General features: G+C 42.4%; 1 protein-coding gene across 2 annotated transcripts in view; it reads left to right on the top strand.

The window, feature by feature from the left end:
* Positions 1-2,304: 2,304 nt before the first annotated feature.
* The window catches only part of kcnq1.2 (potassium voltage-gated channel, KQT-like subfamily, member 1.2), a 247,892-nt gene continuing 232,899 nt past the window's right edge, over positions 2,305-17,297 (top strand). For both annotated transcript variants that reach the window (XM_029668380.2, XM_065022648.1), the window contains exon 1: positions 2,305-2,900. In XM_029668380.2, the coding sequence (XP_029524240.1) occupies positions 2,452-2,900 (449 nt within the window). In that variant the 5' untranslated portion in view covers positions 2,305-2,451. The remainder of the gene's footprint in view (positions 2,901-17,297) is intronic.

Genomic DNA, 17,297 nt, shown 5'->3' on the forward strand with positions numbered 1-17,297 from the left:
GCCAAGTCAACAAACAGATGACTGACCATCTCGAATCCCACCGTACCTTCTCCGCTGTGCAATCTGGTTTCCGAGCCAGTCACGGGTGCACCTCAGCCACGCTCTAGGTACTAAATGATATCATAACCGCCATCGATAAAAGACAGTACTGTGCAGCTGTCTTCATCGACCTGGCCAAGGCTTTCGACTCTGTCAATCACCATATTCTTATCGGCAGACTCAGTAGTCTCGGTTTTTCTAATGACTGCCTTGCATGGTTCACCAACTACTTTGCAGACAGAGTTCAGTGTGTCAAATCGGAGGGCATGTTGTCCGGTCCTCTGGCAGTCTCTATAGGGGTGCCACAGGGTTCCATTCTCAGGCCGACTCTTTTCGCTGTATATATCAATGATGTTGCTCTTGCTGCGAGCGATTCCCTGATCCACCTCTACGCAGACGACACCATTCTGTACACTTCTGGCCCTTCCTTGGACACTGTGCTATCTAACCTCCAAACGAGCTTCAATGCCATACAACACTCCTTCCGTGGCTGCTCTTAAACACTGTAAAACCAAATGCATGCTTTTCAACCGTTCGCTGCCTGCACCCGCACGCCCGACTAGCATCACCACCCTGGATGGTTCCGACCTAGAATATGTGGACATCTATATGTACCTAGGTGTCTGGCTAGACTGTAAACTCTCCTTCCAGACTCATATCAAACATCTCTAATCTAAAATCAAATCTAGAGTCGGCTTTCTATTTCACAACAAAGCCTCCTTCACTCATGCCGCCAAACTTAGCCTAGTAAAACTGACTATCCTACCGATCCTCAACTTCGGCGATGTCATCTACAAAATAGCTTCCAATACTCTATTCAGCAAATTGGATGCAGTTTATCACAGTGCCATCCGTTTTGTTACTAAAGCACCTTATACCACCCACCACTGCGACCTGTATGCTCTAGTCGGCTGGCCCTCGCTACAAATTCATCGCCAGACCCACTGGCTCCAGGTCATCTACAAGTCCATGCTAGGTAAAGCTCCACCTTATCTCAGTTCACTGGTCACGATGGCAACACCCACCCGTAGCATGCGCTCCAGCAGGTGTATCTCACTGATCATCCCTAAAGCCAACACCTCATTTGGCCGCCTTTCCTTCCAGTTCTCTGCTGCCTGTGACTGGAACGAATTGCAAAAATCATTGAAGTTGGAGACTTTTATCTCCCTCACCAACTTTAAACATCTGCTATCTGAGCAGCTAACCGATCGCTGCAGCTGTACATAGTCCATCCGTAAATAGCCCACCCAATTTACCTACCTCATCCCCAGACTGTTTTTATTTATTTACTTTTCTGCAATTTTGGACACCAGTATCTCTACCTGCACATGACCATCTTATCATTTATCACTCCAGTGTTAATCTGCTAAATTGTAATTATTCGCCTACCTCCTCATGCCTTTTGCACACAATGTATATAGACTCTTTCCCCCCCCCTTTTTTTTCTACTGTGTTATTGACTTGTTTATTGTTTACTCCATGTGTAACTCTGTGTTGTTGTCTGTTCACACTACTATGCTTTATCTTGGCCAGGTCGCAGTTGTAAATGAGAACTTGTTCTCAACTAGCCTACCTGGTTAATAAATAAAAGTGAAATAAAATAATAAAAAATAAAAAAGATAGGTTGACTTCACTGCCCTTTGGACAAGAAAAGAACATTCTAAGATTGACTTGGAAGTGTTAATGTCTGGTTTCCCATTGTAAATTACAAAAAGCAACGACGCCTATGTAGGATGAATACAAGGTAAGAGATGTCATCTCTTAGGCATAGTCAATCATGTCCAAGCTCCTCTACCCCCTTTTACTTCCTCTCCTTCTCTAGCATCATCCAACAGAAAAGTAAAGTGCACTAACTAGTAGAGGTCAATATATTTTTCTTAAGGAAACCGTCCCGTGTCTGAAATGTGATGAACAGATTATGGTCACTAAAGCAGTCCGAAACTAGTATTTTTGGTGGTAGGCTGAAAGGTAACACTTGTTACCCTACTCTGGTCAGCAACCCTGGTCCTGGAGAGCTACAGGGTGTGACTGACTGCTTTTGTTTCAGTGCAGCACTAACACCCTGTTTCATCTAATCCAGGTCTTGATGATTGTTTCATTAGTTGGTGTTAAGGGTTTAAGTGGAACCAAAGCCTGCAAAGTGCCAACAGTCTCAGGACCGGGGTTAGTGAATGTACTAGTTACAGGGTTCAATTGTCACTGTGATCACCCTGACCATTAGATCTAACCGCTCTGATGTCAGCATCTTCTCTACTGCAGGTCTGGTCACACATGTAGCCTAACACAGAGTGCTTAGACCTCTGGGGTGGACGTGCCTTGTTGTTAGCTGTTTATCTCCTCCCACCTGGACCTCAGGTCGGAGCTTTGACCCAGCCTCCTCTTCCTCTGATCAGGACCGTTCTCTTTGGCAGTATGGGTGAGAAGCGGGGTAGTCCCTTCCAGCTGCTGAACCGCGTGCACAGAGACTGCGATGGTAGTGGTGGAGGATCCAAAACCTTAGAGCCAAAAGGTCATGACACCACCAGCCTCACCAACCCGGACCTGGGCATCATGGACAGTGCTGCTGCTGCTGGCAGTACATGCTTCTCTCCTGTTTCACTGGAACTGGACCCCACAGCGGTGAATAATGGATCAGACATTCCCTGCAGCCTGCAGACGGACACAAAAGACCCAGCGCTGCAGATCGACAGCCGGCCCTCTACCTGCGGCCCTAACCCTCCTCCTCACCCTCCAGCTAGCCGGCTGCTCTCCTCCAAGCACTTCCAGAGCCCCTACATTACGAAGACTAGCATGCAGGGGGATGTCTACAACTTCCTAGAGAGACCCACTGGATTGAGATGCTTCCTCTACCACTTCTTGGTGTGAGTACCTCTGCCTTTTCACCCTCTACTGGTCACTTCAACATACCGGTAGCTAAAAGGCTAGACTGCTTCCCTAGATGACATTATTTTGTGAATATAACATGACATATATACTTATTACTGACATTAACATTTTTGATTTAGAAATATTCAGAATTAGTGGCTTTCAAATGTTCCCTAAAAATATATCTCCCCCAGAAATAACAGTGGATTTGGAAAATGCCATTATTAGGCCAAAGGCGAGGACACAACACAGAGTCCAAACATTTAACATTTACTGTGTTTTCCTCTGCATTTGTTGATAACGAAATCTGAAAATACTCTGGATACATTCAGTAACATGATGAGAATATTCCTGGAAAATGTGGGGTAGGTGCAACATTAAAACAAAAAATGACAAGACTTTGAGGACTAACTGGTGTCTCCAAGTGTCTCCAAGTGGCCACACACCTCTCCAAAGTGTGCACAGTTCCTAAGTCATTTCAATGCACTTTTATGACTTAAAGAATAGTCCTCAAACTTAAGGTGCTTTTTTTGAGGTCTCCTAACTGTGCCGTCTAGGAACTAGATCAAGCGCACTTGTAGTTTTATTTGGAACACAAACACCATCACAATATGACTGTTGTTCCATCAGAAATCGCAATCTGAGTCAGATGGACATCATTTGAAAGCTTGTTCTATTGTTAACATGGCTAGCTAAGTTACAGTGGGGCAAAAAAGTATTTAGTCAGCCACCAATTGTGCAAGTTCTCCCACTTAAAAAGATGAGAGAGGCCTGTAATTTTCATCATAGGTACACTTAAAATATGACAGACAAAATGAGAAAAAAAATCCAGAAAATCACATTGTAGGATTTTTAATGAATTTAAAAATGGCAAATTATGGTGGAAAATAAGTATTTGGTCAATAACAAAAGTTTATCTCAATACTTTGTTATATACCCTTTGTTGGCAATGACAGAGGTCAAACGTTTCTGTAAGTCTTCACAAGGTTTTCACACACTGTTGCTGGTATTTTGGCTCATTCCTCCATGCAGATCTCCTCTAGAGCAGTGATGTTTTGGGGCTGTTGCTGGGCAACACAGACTTTCAACTCCCTCCAAAGATTTTCTATGGGGTTGAGATCTGGATACTGGCTAGGCCACTCCAGGACCTTGAAATGCTTCTTACGAAGCCACTCCTTCGTTGCCCGGGCGGTGTGTTTGGGATCATTGTCATGCTGAAAGACCCAGCCACGTTTCATCTTCAATGCCCTTGCTGATGGAAGGAGGTTTTCACTCAATCTCACGATACATGGCCCCATTCATTCTTTCCTTTACACGGATCAGTCGTCCTGGTCCCTTTGCAGACAAACAGCCCCAAAGCATGATGTTTCCACCCCCATGCTTCACAGTAGGTATGGTGTTCTTTGGAGCAACTCAGCATTCTTTGTCCTCCAAACACGACGAGTTGAGTTTTTACCAAAAAGTTATGTTTTGGTTTCATCTGACCATATGACATTCTCCCAATCTTCTTCTGGATCATCCAAATGCTCTCTAGCAAACTTCAGACGGGCCTTGACATGTACTGGCTTAAGCAGGGGGACACGTCTGGCACTGCAGGATTTGAGTCCCTGGCGGCGTAGTGTGTTACTGATGGTAGGCTTTATTACTTTGGTCCCAGCTCTCTGCAGGTCATTCACTAGGTCCCCCCGTGTGGTTCTGGGATTTTTGCTCACCGTTCTTGTAATCATTTTGACCCCACGGGGTGAGATCTTGCGTGGAGCCCCAGATCGAGGGAGATTATCAGTGGTCTTGTATGTCTTCCATTTCCTAATAATTGCTCCCACAGTTGATTTCTTCAAACCAAGCTGCTTACCTATTGTAGATTCAGTCTTCCCAGCCTGGTGCAGGTCTACAATTTTGTTTCTGGTGTCCTTTGACAGCTCTTTGGTCTTGGCCATAGTGGAGTTTGGAGTGTGACTGTTTGAGGTTGTGGACAGGTGTATTTTATACTGATAACAAGTTCAAACAGGTGCCATTAATACAGGTAACGAGTGGAGGACAGAGGAGCCTCTTAGAGAAGAAGTTACAGGTCTGTGAGAGACAGAAATCTAGCTTGTTTGTAGGTGACCAAATAGTTATTTTCCACCAAAATTTGCAAATAAATTCATTAAAAATCCTACAATGTGATTTTCTGGATTTTTTTCTTCTCATTTTGTCTGACATAGTTGAAGTGTACCTATGAATAAAATTACAGGCCTCTCTCATCTTTTTAAGTGGGAGAACTTGCACAATTGGTGGCTGACTAAATACTTTTTTTGCCCCACTGTATATGATATTACAGTTTTAGTCTTTTACAATGCAATTCAGCACAACTGATTATTATTTTGGTGCGCATAGAAAGTGGTCCTGAGTGCATTTAGGTGCATGTGCTTTGGCAAATGTTCTGCACAATAGACAAACACAGGCTCACTCTGTTCAGAACAACCCAGGGTATGACACCATGTCATCTTGTAACTATATAAAATACGGTGATCATATATCAGTATATGACACAAGTTTTATAATATGGAAATGTTAAATGCGTGTTTGGCTTGCTTGTATGACATCAAAACTATTTATTATCTTTGAAAATACATCTTAATTTACAGCATTTCCGTCACTCAGACAACAAAACATTTTCAAGAGTTGCCAAATATGTCAGGAGGGATGGGGGACAACTTCTTCCGAAGTTCAGAACGGCTGTCAGTCAAAACTCATACAGAGCTGTGAAGCGCAGAGCAGAGCATGTTACTGTACAGCCACTACGTTCCAGTTTAGGCGTTTATCAGTTCCCAAATATGCAATTTTCAACCCATATACAGGTACGAGTGTAAATCACTACTTACAGTTATTGTAATGGCTGTAAGGATTATGTTCTGGTTCCCAGTAACTAAAGGAGAGGTTGTCTGTCACTGTGGCCTGGCTTCTCTGATTATTTCTCCATGAGACCACAGAGCAGGCAGGAGGAGGTCAACACGATCCTGTCACCCACACCTCTGTTCTTGTTCGACTGCTCTCTTTTCTTACCTACCGGTCAACAAATCAGCCCTGTATGTTCTTAACCCTGGGCAGCATGGGTCTGGGAGGCTCACGGGGATATTGGTATCCACAGTCCTCCACCAATTATACATTTAACTCCATACTTCTTGTATAAAAAAATGTTGGCACATAAATGCACTTTAATTCAAGATTTAAATCTGAAATGATGTTTCTCTGCCTCATGGCAAAATGTGTACAATAAGCAGGATTTTTGCTTTAAAGTTGGAACAACAAAAAGCCTCTATGCCCCAAGTGTGCAAAATTTGCTTAAACTACAACAACAACAAAAAAGCTAAATTTTTGCAAAATATGTCCCTTACCACAGCCTCACTCAGCCCCTAAAACCACAGCTGGTTGAGGGAATGCTAAGAGTGTGCAACGCTGTCATCAAGGCAAAGGGTGGCTATTTGAAGAATTTCAAATATAGAATATATTTGGATTTGTGTAACTCTTTTTTGTTACTACGTGATTCCATATGTGTTATTTCATGTTGATGGCTTCACTATTATTCTACAATGTATAAAATAGGAAAAATAAAGAAACTCTTGAATGAGTAAGTGTATATCGGTAGTGTATATCATTCATATGTAAGTCCAAATATGGATATAGCAACTGTACATTGAGGTAAAGCGGTTGCAACAATGTATACAATATGTACTGTAGCTATAGAAATCTATGATGCATGTTTCATTCCATAATCCCAGGATATTTCATGGTATGAGGATGGGGAATGAATGGTCGACTCAATAAGTGACTCGGCATGACCATGTAAATGGAAACGCCGTTGAGTCGTCCAGCTCTTGTTTTCCTCCCCTCTCTGTTTGTTGTGTGTGTGTGTGTGGCCTGGCATCTCTGATGATAATCTTCCCCAGCAGTAATTGAGGCTATAATGTTCCCCACTCACACAGAGAGAACCCGAGAACCCCTGGACTCGTACAAAATTAAACCCTGATTCTGATTCATCCTCGCTGACGCTCCTTTAAGTAACCCTTACTTGTCAATGGGTATTAATGATTCTGCTGGGCCTCCTCTCCGCTCTGCTCCACTCTGCTCTTCTATATCAGGCCATCCAGGAGAGACGTGAGAGGAGAGAAAGGAAGGCTACATCAAGGGCTGTGTGCAGCAGCCATGACGGGCTAAGTGGCCTGCTCTTCATTACGATGACACAGATAGATAGGCAGAGAGGGTTGAGTGGTTGTGTGCCCGGCTGCCAGCGTTTCCAGCCCTATCCGTCACTCCTCTTATCTGGCTGAGGTCAAAGCCAGAGCCAGGCCAGGGACAGTGTCCCGCTGGGGACTACGTACTTCAATGCCTCAGCCAGAGATGGAGGAGAAACAGACTCAACTCACGGCAATTACATCCGTCCCTGGGCCACACACGGACATAGACTCACAGGTCCACACAAAATGACGGGCACAAAGCCATGCGTACACACTCTCTGTCTCTCTCTGACACACACACACACACACACACACACACACACACACACACACACACACACACACACACACACACACACACACACACACACACTCACATAGTCCAGTAGAGAATAAATCCCTCTGGTTACCCACAGCGTACTGGGGCAGGTGTCAATAAAGGAACTTATGCAATGTCATGCAGTGTAGTCAGCAGGCACTTCAGGCTCAACATAGAACAGACCAGACACGTTGGATCTCTGATGAATATGTCTCTCTGGTGAATAAGGATCCAGTAGAACTCAGTCTTTCACATTACATTATCTTACACAGGAGATAAGGCATGTGTTACCACAGCCTCACTCAGCCCCTAAAACCACAGGCTCCTTTGATCCGTGGCTTGCCAAGCTTCTCACTCTCTCTTCAGATCATCAATGGCACTGGACTGACTAGACTAGTAACTGATTTTATTTCTGAAGGAAGTGCATCTTCAGGGAATAATCTACCATACACGACTGATACAACCACAAACAGCAGATGATTAGGTTTTGTTGCTGTGGATGCTACGTTGTACTGTATGGGTGATTCAACAGAAGTGATGTAAATTACTTTCCCCAGAAAAACAGTTAAGTCTCCAAATGTAGGACATTTATTTATGTCATGATGTGTTTTATTTAAATCCAAGGCAATAACAAACATATTCAGAGCTTTTTATGCCATTAAACGTCTTTGGCAGGTTCGCCTAAAATAATAAAAATAAAAAACATTTTAGAGATGGAGAAACACTTTCAGTGTTAACTTAAACGACTAAAACCACATCTAAACTATGTAGAAAATATAATGAACCTATATATTTTTTTAGAATATCATATTTGAGAACGATCTTGTCTCAGCGCTGCAACTCCCCAAAAGGCCCTGGAGAGGTGAAGGTCGAGTCATGCATCCTCTGAAACATGACCCACCAAGCCGCGCTTCTTAACACCCGCTTGCATAACCCGGAAGCCAATGTGTCGGATGAAACACTGTTCAACTGACGACTGCAGTCTCCCAAGTAAAGCCCCGCCCGGCCAAACCCTCTCCAACCGCTGCGCCACGCAGGAGGCACTATAAACCTATTTCCATGTACGTGGCTATCCTAAACTTCATATTTGAAAATAAAGCCATTTTTTAAACACAATTATTTCAATAGAACATCTTGAGTTATATTATTACATTGAAAGATACTGATCTTATTAGTAGTTTTGTTTATTTTTAAACATCTTTCTCAAAAAAATGCTGTCTCCACTTTTAATGTTACTTACGGACTGCAAAGGGAAACCCAGTCGCGAGCTGCCCTGTGACGCGAGCCTACCAGACAGGCTAAATGCCTTTTATGCTTGCTTTGAGGCAAGCAACACTGAAGCATGCATGAGAGCACCAGCTGTCCCGGATGACTGTGTGATCACTCTCTCCGTAGCCGATGTGAGCAAGACCTTTATCCAGGTCAACATTCACAAGGCCGCGGAGCCAGATGGATTACCAGGACATATACTCAGAGCATGCGCGGACCAACTGGCAAGTGTTTTCACTGACATTTTCAACCTCTCCCTGACCGAGTCTGTAATACCTACATGTTTCAAGCAGACCACCATAGTCCCTGGGCCTAGGAAAGCGAAGGTAACCTAGCTAAATGACTACCGCCCATAGCACTTTGAAAGGCTGTTCATGGCTCACATCAACACCATAATCCCAGAAACCCTAGACCCACTCCAATTTACATACCGCCCCAACAGATGCATAGATGATGCAACCTCAATCACACTCCACACTGCCCTTTCCTACATAGACAAAAATAACACCTATGTGAAAATGCTTTTCATTGACTACAGTTCAGCGTTCAACACCATAGTGCCCACGAAGCTCATCACTAAGCTAAGGGCCGTGGGACTAAACACCTCCCTCTGCAACTGGATCCTGGACTTCCTGATGGGCCACCCCCAGGTGGTAAGGGTAGGTAACAATACATCTGCCATGCTGATCTTCAACACTGAGGCCCCTCAGGGGTGCATGCATAGTCCCCTCCTGTACTCCCTGTTCACCCACGACTGCGTGGCCAAGCACGACTCCAACACCATCATTAAGTTTGCTGACGACACAACAGTGAGTGTTAGGAGTGATCATCGACAATGATGAGAGCCTATAGGGAGGAGGTCAGAGACCTGCCAGTGTGGTGCCAGGACAACAACCTCTCCCTCAACGTGAGCAAGACAATGGAGCTCATCTAATATGCCCCCATTCACATCGACAGGGCTGTACTGGAGCGGGTCAAGAGTTTCAAGTTCCTTGGTGTCCACATCACCAACAAACTATCATGGTCCAAACACACCAAGACAGTCATTAAGAGGGTACGATAACGCCTTTTTCCCCCTCAGGAGACTGAAAATATTTGGCATGGGTCCCCAGATCCTTAAAGTTATACAGCTGCACCATCGAGAGTGTCCTAACTGGTTGCATCACCGCCTGGTATGGCAACTGCTCGGCATCTGATCCTAAAGCGCTACAGAGGGTAGTGCGTATGGCCCAGTACATCACTGGGGCCAAGCTTCCTGTCATCAAGGACCGATATACTAGGCGGTGTATGGCCCATAAAATTATCAAAGACTCCAGTCACCCAAGTCATAGACTACTCTCTCTGCTACCGCACTGCAAGCGGTATCGGAGCACCACGTCTAGGTCCAAAAGGCTCCTTAACAGCTTCTACCTCCAAGCCTGCTGAACAATTAATCAAATGGCCACCTGGACTATTTACATTGAAACCCCCCCTTTGTTTTTACACTGCTGCTACTTGTTTATTATCTATGCATAGTCAGTTTACCCCTACCTACATGTACAAGTTACCTCGACTAACCTGTAACCCCGCACATTGACTCAGTACCGGTACACCATGTATATAGCCTCGTTATTGTTATTTTATTTTTTACCTTAATTTATTTAGTAACATTTTCTGAACTCTATTTTCTTAAAACTGAGTTGTTAGTTAAGGCCTTGTAAGTAAGCATTTCATTGTAACCTGTTGTATTTGGCGCATGTGACAAATAACATTTGTTTTGATTTGAAACACACACTTTATAACAGTGTAGAATGAACGTTCCTAAAGCCATACCCCTACAAATATCACCAGGTGATGAGATTGCACCCTTCTCCAGCATGGCCACATGGTGGAGTAGTCTGTCTGCAAACATATAGGAGAAAACTTTGTGAGCAAGTTGCTAAATCTGAATGTATTTTTAGAAGTTTCACTACCGAACATCTTATATATCAAGAAATATGTAAACACATGTTTTTGGGACTAAAATATATGTTTACTGGGATGAACATAATTTATGTCCCAATGAAATATTGCCAGCAATATGTTAGCTATGGGGATTCTTTAAAGTCCAAAATAAGTCAAAAGTGTCCAAACCGAAATGGTCACAAACGAAACATTTGACACCATAAAGATATATAGAGGTCTTTGTATCTATGCCATTATGGAGTCTGTGATAGCCTCAATGGCACTTCCCTTGCTATCTCCCATTTAGAGTAACATACACCATGCTTTACCAACTGAGCTACAGAGGACCAACATGTGGGTAGTGAACACTTCAGGAATAGATTCAGTCTTTAACTTGTCATGGTCTCAACTCTCTGGATCTGGGTCTGGATCTGGGTCTGGATCTTGCGACCAATGTCCTAGTGTAAATGTTGGTCTTGGCGCCTGGATATTACCATAGTCTTTGGTTTACAAACCATAGGCCACCAAATGTGAAGAAGACAATGTTCTCTGATCATTGGCTGATCACTCCCAACCCATAGGAATCCCCACCCAGTTGACTACTTTTAAATGTTGGAAGCCCTCAATGGCAATGTTTGTACCAAAACAAATTATTTCCATCAAGTCCTCTATGTATCTCTATGATTGACACTTGACACCAAAACGCCTAATATTTTGCTAAAGTAAAGATAGGTAAAGTGATCATTTAAACATCAAACAATAATTAATTAGATGCATAAGTAATTCAAACAGTCAATAAGTTTCAGATTCATATAATCAACATTAAACATTTTACAGAGAAAAATAGAGATGCTATTTCTCTAAATTAAATGTCAAGGTTTTGAAAATCAGGTAAAAAATCATGTTTTTACTATTTTGTTAATTTGGTATACAATTTTAATAAATACAATGAACATGTAAAAGAATATTAATCCAAATTATCACTACTGCATGGTTCTCATTTTACTGTAACTTGTTCACTATGTTTAATTAGTGACAAATTTAGTGAGGTGGTAAGGAATTCAGGTAAAAATTATTTAAATATGCAATACAAACAAAGGGTGTGAGTAGAATATACAGTTGAAGTCGGAAGTTTACATACACTTAGGTTGGAGTCATTAAAACTCGTTTTTCAACCACTCCACAAATTTCTTGTTAACAAACTATAGTTTTGGCAAGTCGGTTAGGACATCTACTTTGTGAATGACACAAGTAATTTTTCCAACAGTTGTTTACAGACAGATTATTTCACTTATAATTCACTGTATCACAATTCCAGTGGGTCAGAAGTTTACAAACACTATGTTGACTGTGCCTTTAAACAGCTTGGAAAATTCCAGAAAATGATGTCATTGCTTTAGAAGCTTCTGATAGGCTAATTGCCATCATTTGAGTCAATTGGAGGTGTACCTGTGGATGTATTTCAAGGCCTACCTTCAAACTCAGTGCCTCTTTGCCTGACATCATGGGAAAATCAAAAGAAATCAGCCAAGATTTCAGAAATAAAATGGTACTGGTTCGTCCTTGGGAGCAATTTCCAAACGCTTGAAGGTACCACGTTCATCTGTACAAACAATAGTACGCAATTATAAACACCATGGGACCACGGAGCCGTCATACCGCTCAGGAAGGAGACACATTCTGTCTCCTAGAGATTAACGTACTTTGGTGCAAAAAGCACAAATCAATCCCAGAACAACAGCAAAGGACCTTGTGAAGATGCTGGAGGAAACAGGTACAAAAGTATCTATATCCACAGTAAAATGAGTCCTATATCGTCATAACCTGAAAGGCCGCTCAGCAAGGAAGAAGCCGCTGCTCCAAAACCTCCATAAAAAAGACAGACTACGGTTTGCAACTGCACATGGGGACAAAGATCATACTTTTTTGGAGAAATGTCCTCTGGTCTGATGACCAGACAGACTATTATTCTGACATTTCACATTCTTAAAATAAAGTGGTGATCCTAACTGACCTTAAACAGGGCATTTTTACAAGGATTAAATGTCAGGAATTGTGTCCTAAGTTTTCATAACTGTGGCCTTAATTGCCTACCGTCTGTAAGATGTTAGTGTCTTAACGACCGTTCCACAGGTGCATGTTCATGAATTGTTTATGGTTCATTGAACAAGCATGGGAAACAGTGTTTAAACCCTTTACAATGAAGATCTGTGAAGTTATTTGGATTTTTACTAATTATCTTTGAAAGACAGGGTCCTGAGAAAGGGACGTTTCATTTTTTTGCTGAGTTTATATCTACTGTATTGCAAGTATAATCCAGCCAAAATCCAACGTAGGTCGAGGTCCTCCTGCCTCTCAGCACGTCCCCACAGCCTGGTCAGATGTTATGATCAGAAGAGGCATGTCTATTTCATAGTCATCTTGCAGGTTTGAATCTGAGGTCTGTTAAGTCAAACACACCCCCATATTCAGGAGAACGTTGTCGCAGTTGAGTAATAACTCGTAAATTACAAGTAGCCTTTATTGAGTAGCCTTTCACTATCTTTACAATAGTATACCCAAACTAATTTTGAATCAAGTGCCAGGCCAACTAGGTTATTTTGAAATTATACTGTATGGTCACATCTGGAAAGATCTCTGATATTGAGCTGTCTAGTCAATTGAAGTGGCGTTAGAAACTAGTGCAAATGTTTCCACCAGATCATTCTACTTGGAAACAGTAAACATGAATAAGTAATCTTGTGCTGAATTGCCTGGTGATGAGCGAGGACAGCCACAGTCCAAAGTGCTCCACTCACTCCACTCATGATGCACTCAAGTGGAGGCTATTGGTTACTACCATCAGGTTTTACCCTTGACTTGGTCATGGTCTTTGGTCGATTTGGAACTTTCACATTATAACCTGTTACTTCTTCTTACAGTGGGTCTATACACGTTATGTGTTCGCACCAGGGCCCTAAAGCAACTGAGGACACATGAGGTTCCATGAGGACACAGACATTTTGAACATATCTTGCGTTATCTTCTTATATCGCAGTATATTTGCCATTACAGGAGCTGATTCATAATGTGAGACTTTGATTCAGAAATCCTCATTTGGAATACGTTTTCATTTCCCAGGGAGATAGCCATTGATGGATTTCCCTAGATGGACAGTGATAAGCTTTGGCCAAATGGCTCGACTGACTGAAACACTGATTATGACAGACCACCTAGCTTTTTCATTCAGCTCGGCTGTAGGACCAGTGTGACCTTACACTGGGGTCTCCGTGTCTGACACTTGTCAACAAGAACACACACACACACACAAATGTTGTTTTTTCTCCCGGGGGACCATGAATGGTTCATATTGAAGGGGGGATTTGGACTACACTGCAGTGACTGCTGACTGCTCTCTCTAGTGGGGCTGGGGGATATGCAGTTACTGTAATAATTCTGGATCAACCACCAGCAGATCCCAGGGGTTTTGTCCTTCCAATCAGGTTCTCTAATGATTGTGACCTGGTTTGTCGTGACGTTAACACCTCCAGGGGCTTCAGAATACACACAGAGAGGGTTAAGGTCCTTCAGCATATTACTGTAGGAGGAATAGAGAGTACCTTAGTTTTGCTAGCTGCTACTCATATTGGTACACTTATAATGCACTTTTCGTTATACAACAATCACGGAAGGCTACAGTGTGTGCATTTAAAACATGTAAATCATGAAAAACAAATACTCACACATGGTAGTTTATACTGCTTTTTTTGGAACTCAAAGATGCTTTTTTTCAATTGGAGTTTGATTAAAATAGGACTCTGCAGTTTGTCTTATGTAATTGCGACTGTTTTGTTTTTGGCATGGGACCCTGTTCAGGAGGATTTGTCCTCTGTTTTTGCTCCGTCTTAGGATCTTCTGTTTTTGTACCTAGGCATGAGTAATTTTAGAGTGTATGAACTCTGGATACACGCAGAGCTTGAAGTCTGGTTTTACTCTGTGTAGTACTTCATATATCATACTCTGCATTTATGCTGTTACCAGACACCACTCAGAGGTTTGGAAATACATATTTGGCTCCAGTGGATAAGTGTTATTGATATTGCTGGGGTCAGGGATTGGTCGTTCCGTCTTCCGTGTGCTTCAGTCCTCTCAAATTAGAACTTTACTAGCTACCTTCATTTTGTTCTTCCAAAAGCTTTAACTTTAGCCTGGTCCCAGCTCGGTTTGTCCCTTTGCCTACTTCAATGTCATTGTCAGCCCAAATTACAATGTTTGGCATGGCAATTCCCATAAGGAGTTGGTAAGAGAGCAAAAAACAGACTTAGCACCCAGGCTAGCTTTGACTGGCCGGTCAGATGATGTCTTTATTTGTGTGGTATTGATACTCTTACAGGTATAACTACACAACGGGAAATGCCACACTGTATTCTGCAGTACAACTATTCTGGGGGGAATCAGAGTGAGGAAACAAGCAAAAATAGAGGCAGTATTTCACACTGCTACGTAACATAATTTTCTCCGGGGAATTGGACACTTGCGTATAACCTAGCCAACAATGTCATCATATTTTTCATGACTAAAAATCCAGTTAAGGAACTCCCTTGTTATGACAAGAGAGAGGATTAAGGGATTACATGTAATTTGAGTTTAACTGCCCCCTCCAATTTCTTCACTTCTTCCCCAGATGTGAGAAAATGCTCAAATTGAATCAAAATACGTCGGCAGATGAAACCACTGCAGTGATATTGTTCACAATATACTCCTACTAAGGACAGGGATTTTCAGATGACAGAAATGCTATATTCTCTTTTCATGATGTGTGATGTGTGTTTTATTAATCCCAACATGAGTAGGCCTAAATGTTGGAGCCGTACATGTTTGGTGATATCCCTCATAGCCTAAATACTGGAACGCCACTTCCATGTTTTGTATGGACATCTGTTCAGTTCATCGAGGATTTACAGTAGCTACAATTCAGCAGGGAATTCAGCATTGCCTTTATACAAATGAGCATTTGTCAGTCCTTCTCTCTCTCTCTCTGATCGAGAGCTTGGAATTATAAGGTTGTCTGCATTTTTTTTGTCCACAATTTAGTTTTTGACATAACCGTGTTCTGTTCCTGTTCTCTACCTATACACTGTAGTACTCTAAAATACCCCAATTCATGTTGTTAAGTTAAAAAGAATACAAGATTAAAATTGCTCTCACCATTCAACCCTATTAGGGTTCAGAACTTTAAAGCCATTTATCTCAGAAGCATCTTTTTACAGATAGAACCTTATAATGCTAAGGACGTGTGATCTTGTTCCAATTTGTTTTCATACTACAACAACTAATCTGTGGAAAAACCTTCTCCAGTTCTTTGTCATGGTCCTTTGAGATGGATTTGACCCGTTGTCGACCATAGATTTTGTGCATTTCAGTGGGTTAAATGTCTTGAGACAGCTGTGGCTTTAGAGTCCAACGAGAGAGTTGTAGTCAGGCATGTGTCAAGACAACAGGCAAACCGTAGTGACAGTTCTCTAGGTTTACAGGCTGGTTGTGTTAAACTGAGATTGCGTGAGTCTGAATGGGACTGCAGTAGAGTATAGTGGTACTAATTCAGACCCTCTCCCACCATTTCACCCCACTAATCCTGCCTTCAGCCCAGGGAGGGGGGCTTCCTACTGTCCTACTGATGTTACCTCTCTGTCTACTCCTGTTTTAGCCCCTCTAGCGGCGTTGAATGATTTGCGGTGAAATAAGTGTTCCCAATTTTCATTTTCAGTAAACTCTTAATGGCAGCTGTACAATAGATGTTTAGGCAAATTTTAGATGTCAGTTTGCTTTTGAATGGAAACTAACTCAATCATTGTCTGTTATTGTTTGGGTTTGTCTTGCTATCCCTTACCATCTCTCAGGCAGGCCTGTTGTAGCTGGATCAGCTGAGTCCTATAGAGTGTGTTATTGTTCTTTTGAGGAGGTTCTGGGCTTTAATTTGTCTTTCTCAGTCTAGTAGTCAACTCGCGTAAGTCCCGTAAGACAAGTGAGTACAATCTACATCTGGGATGTGATGTAACTACAGTCGTGTTCTCTCTCTCACTCTCACTCTCACTCACACGAAGCACATGGAACATTATCATCGCACGTGTGTGTGTTTATGTGTGTGACAGCTGTTAATCCAGGTGGAGGGAAATCATTCCCCCATCTGGCCCATGTGTCACAGAGTGTGAGGAGAATCCTCCTGGAAAACCTGGTGTGTATGTTTCTCACAGAACACAAATCTCACTTCACCCCTCCCACGGTCAGCCACACTGGATGGGGTTTCAACACCTACTGCTTACAGTACAGTCAGTACTATGCGTCCCCTATTCAACACCATCTCTGAGAGGGTATTACTGTACACTATACAAGCAGGAAGTCTAAAAGAACCGTGGCTGTGTAATTAAAACCATGAAAAGGTTGTGCACCTGAACTTTGATCTGGTGTTTGGAGAGTGTTTTGAATGTAAACCCAATGTAAGTGTTTGAATACACAGAATGTGTATTGAAAATATAAATAAAGTACTCTGAAACACCCAAAAGTGGTTCTTCAACCTGAATATTGGTGTTTTTAAGAGCGTTATGAAAACACTTTTTGGGGATTCAGTACATGTAAAAGGCAGCACAAAACACAAAACCAATGTTTCTCATACAATCAACGGTTTA

This window comes from Oncorhynchus nerka, linkage group LG9a (genome assembly GCF_034236695.1).
Source record: "Oncorhynchus nerka isolate Pitt River linkage group LG9a, Oner_Uvic_2.0, whole genome shotgun sequence".
Taxonomy (NCBI): Eukaryota; Metazoa; Chordata; class Actinopteri; order Salmoniformes; family Salmonidae; genus Oncorhynchus; species Oncorhynchus nerka.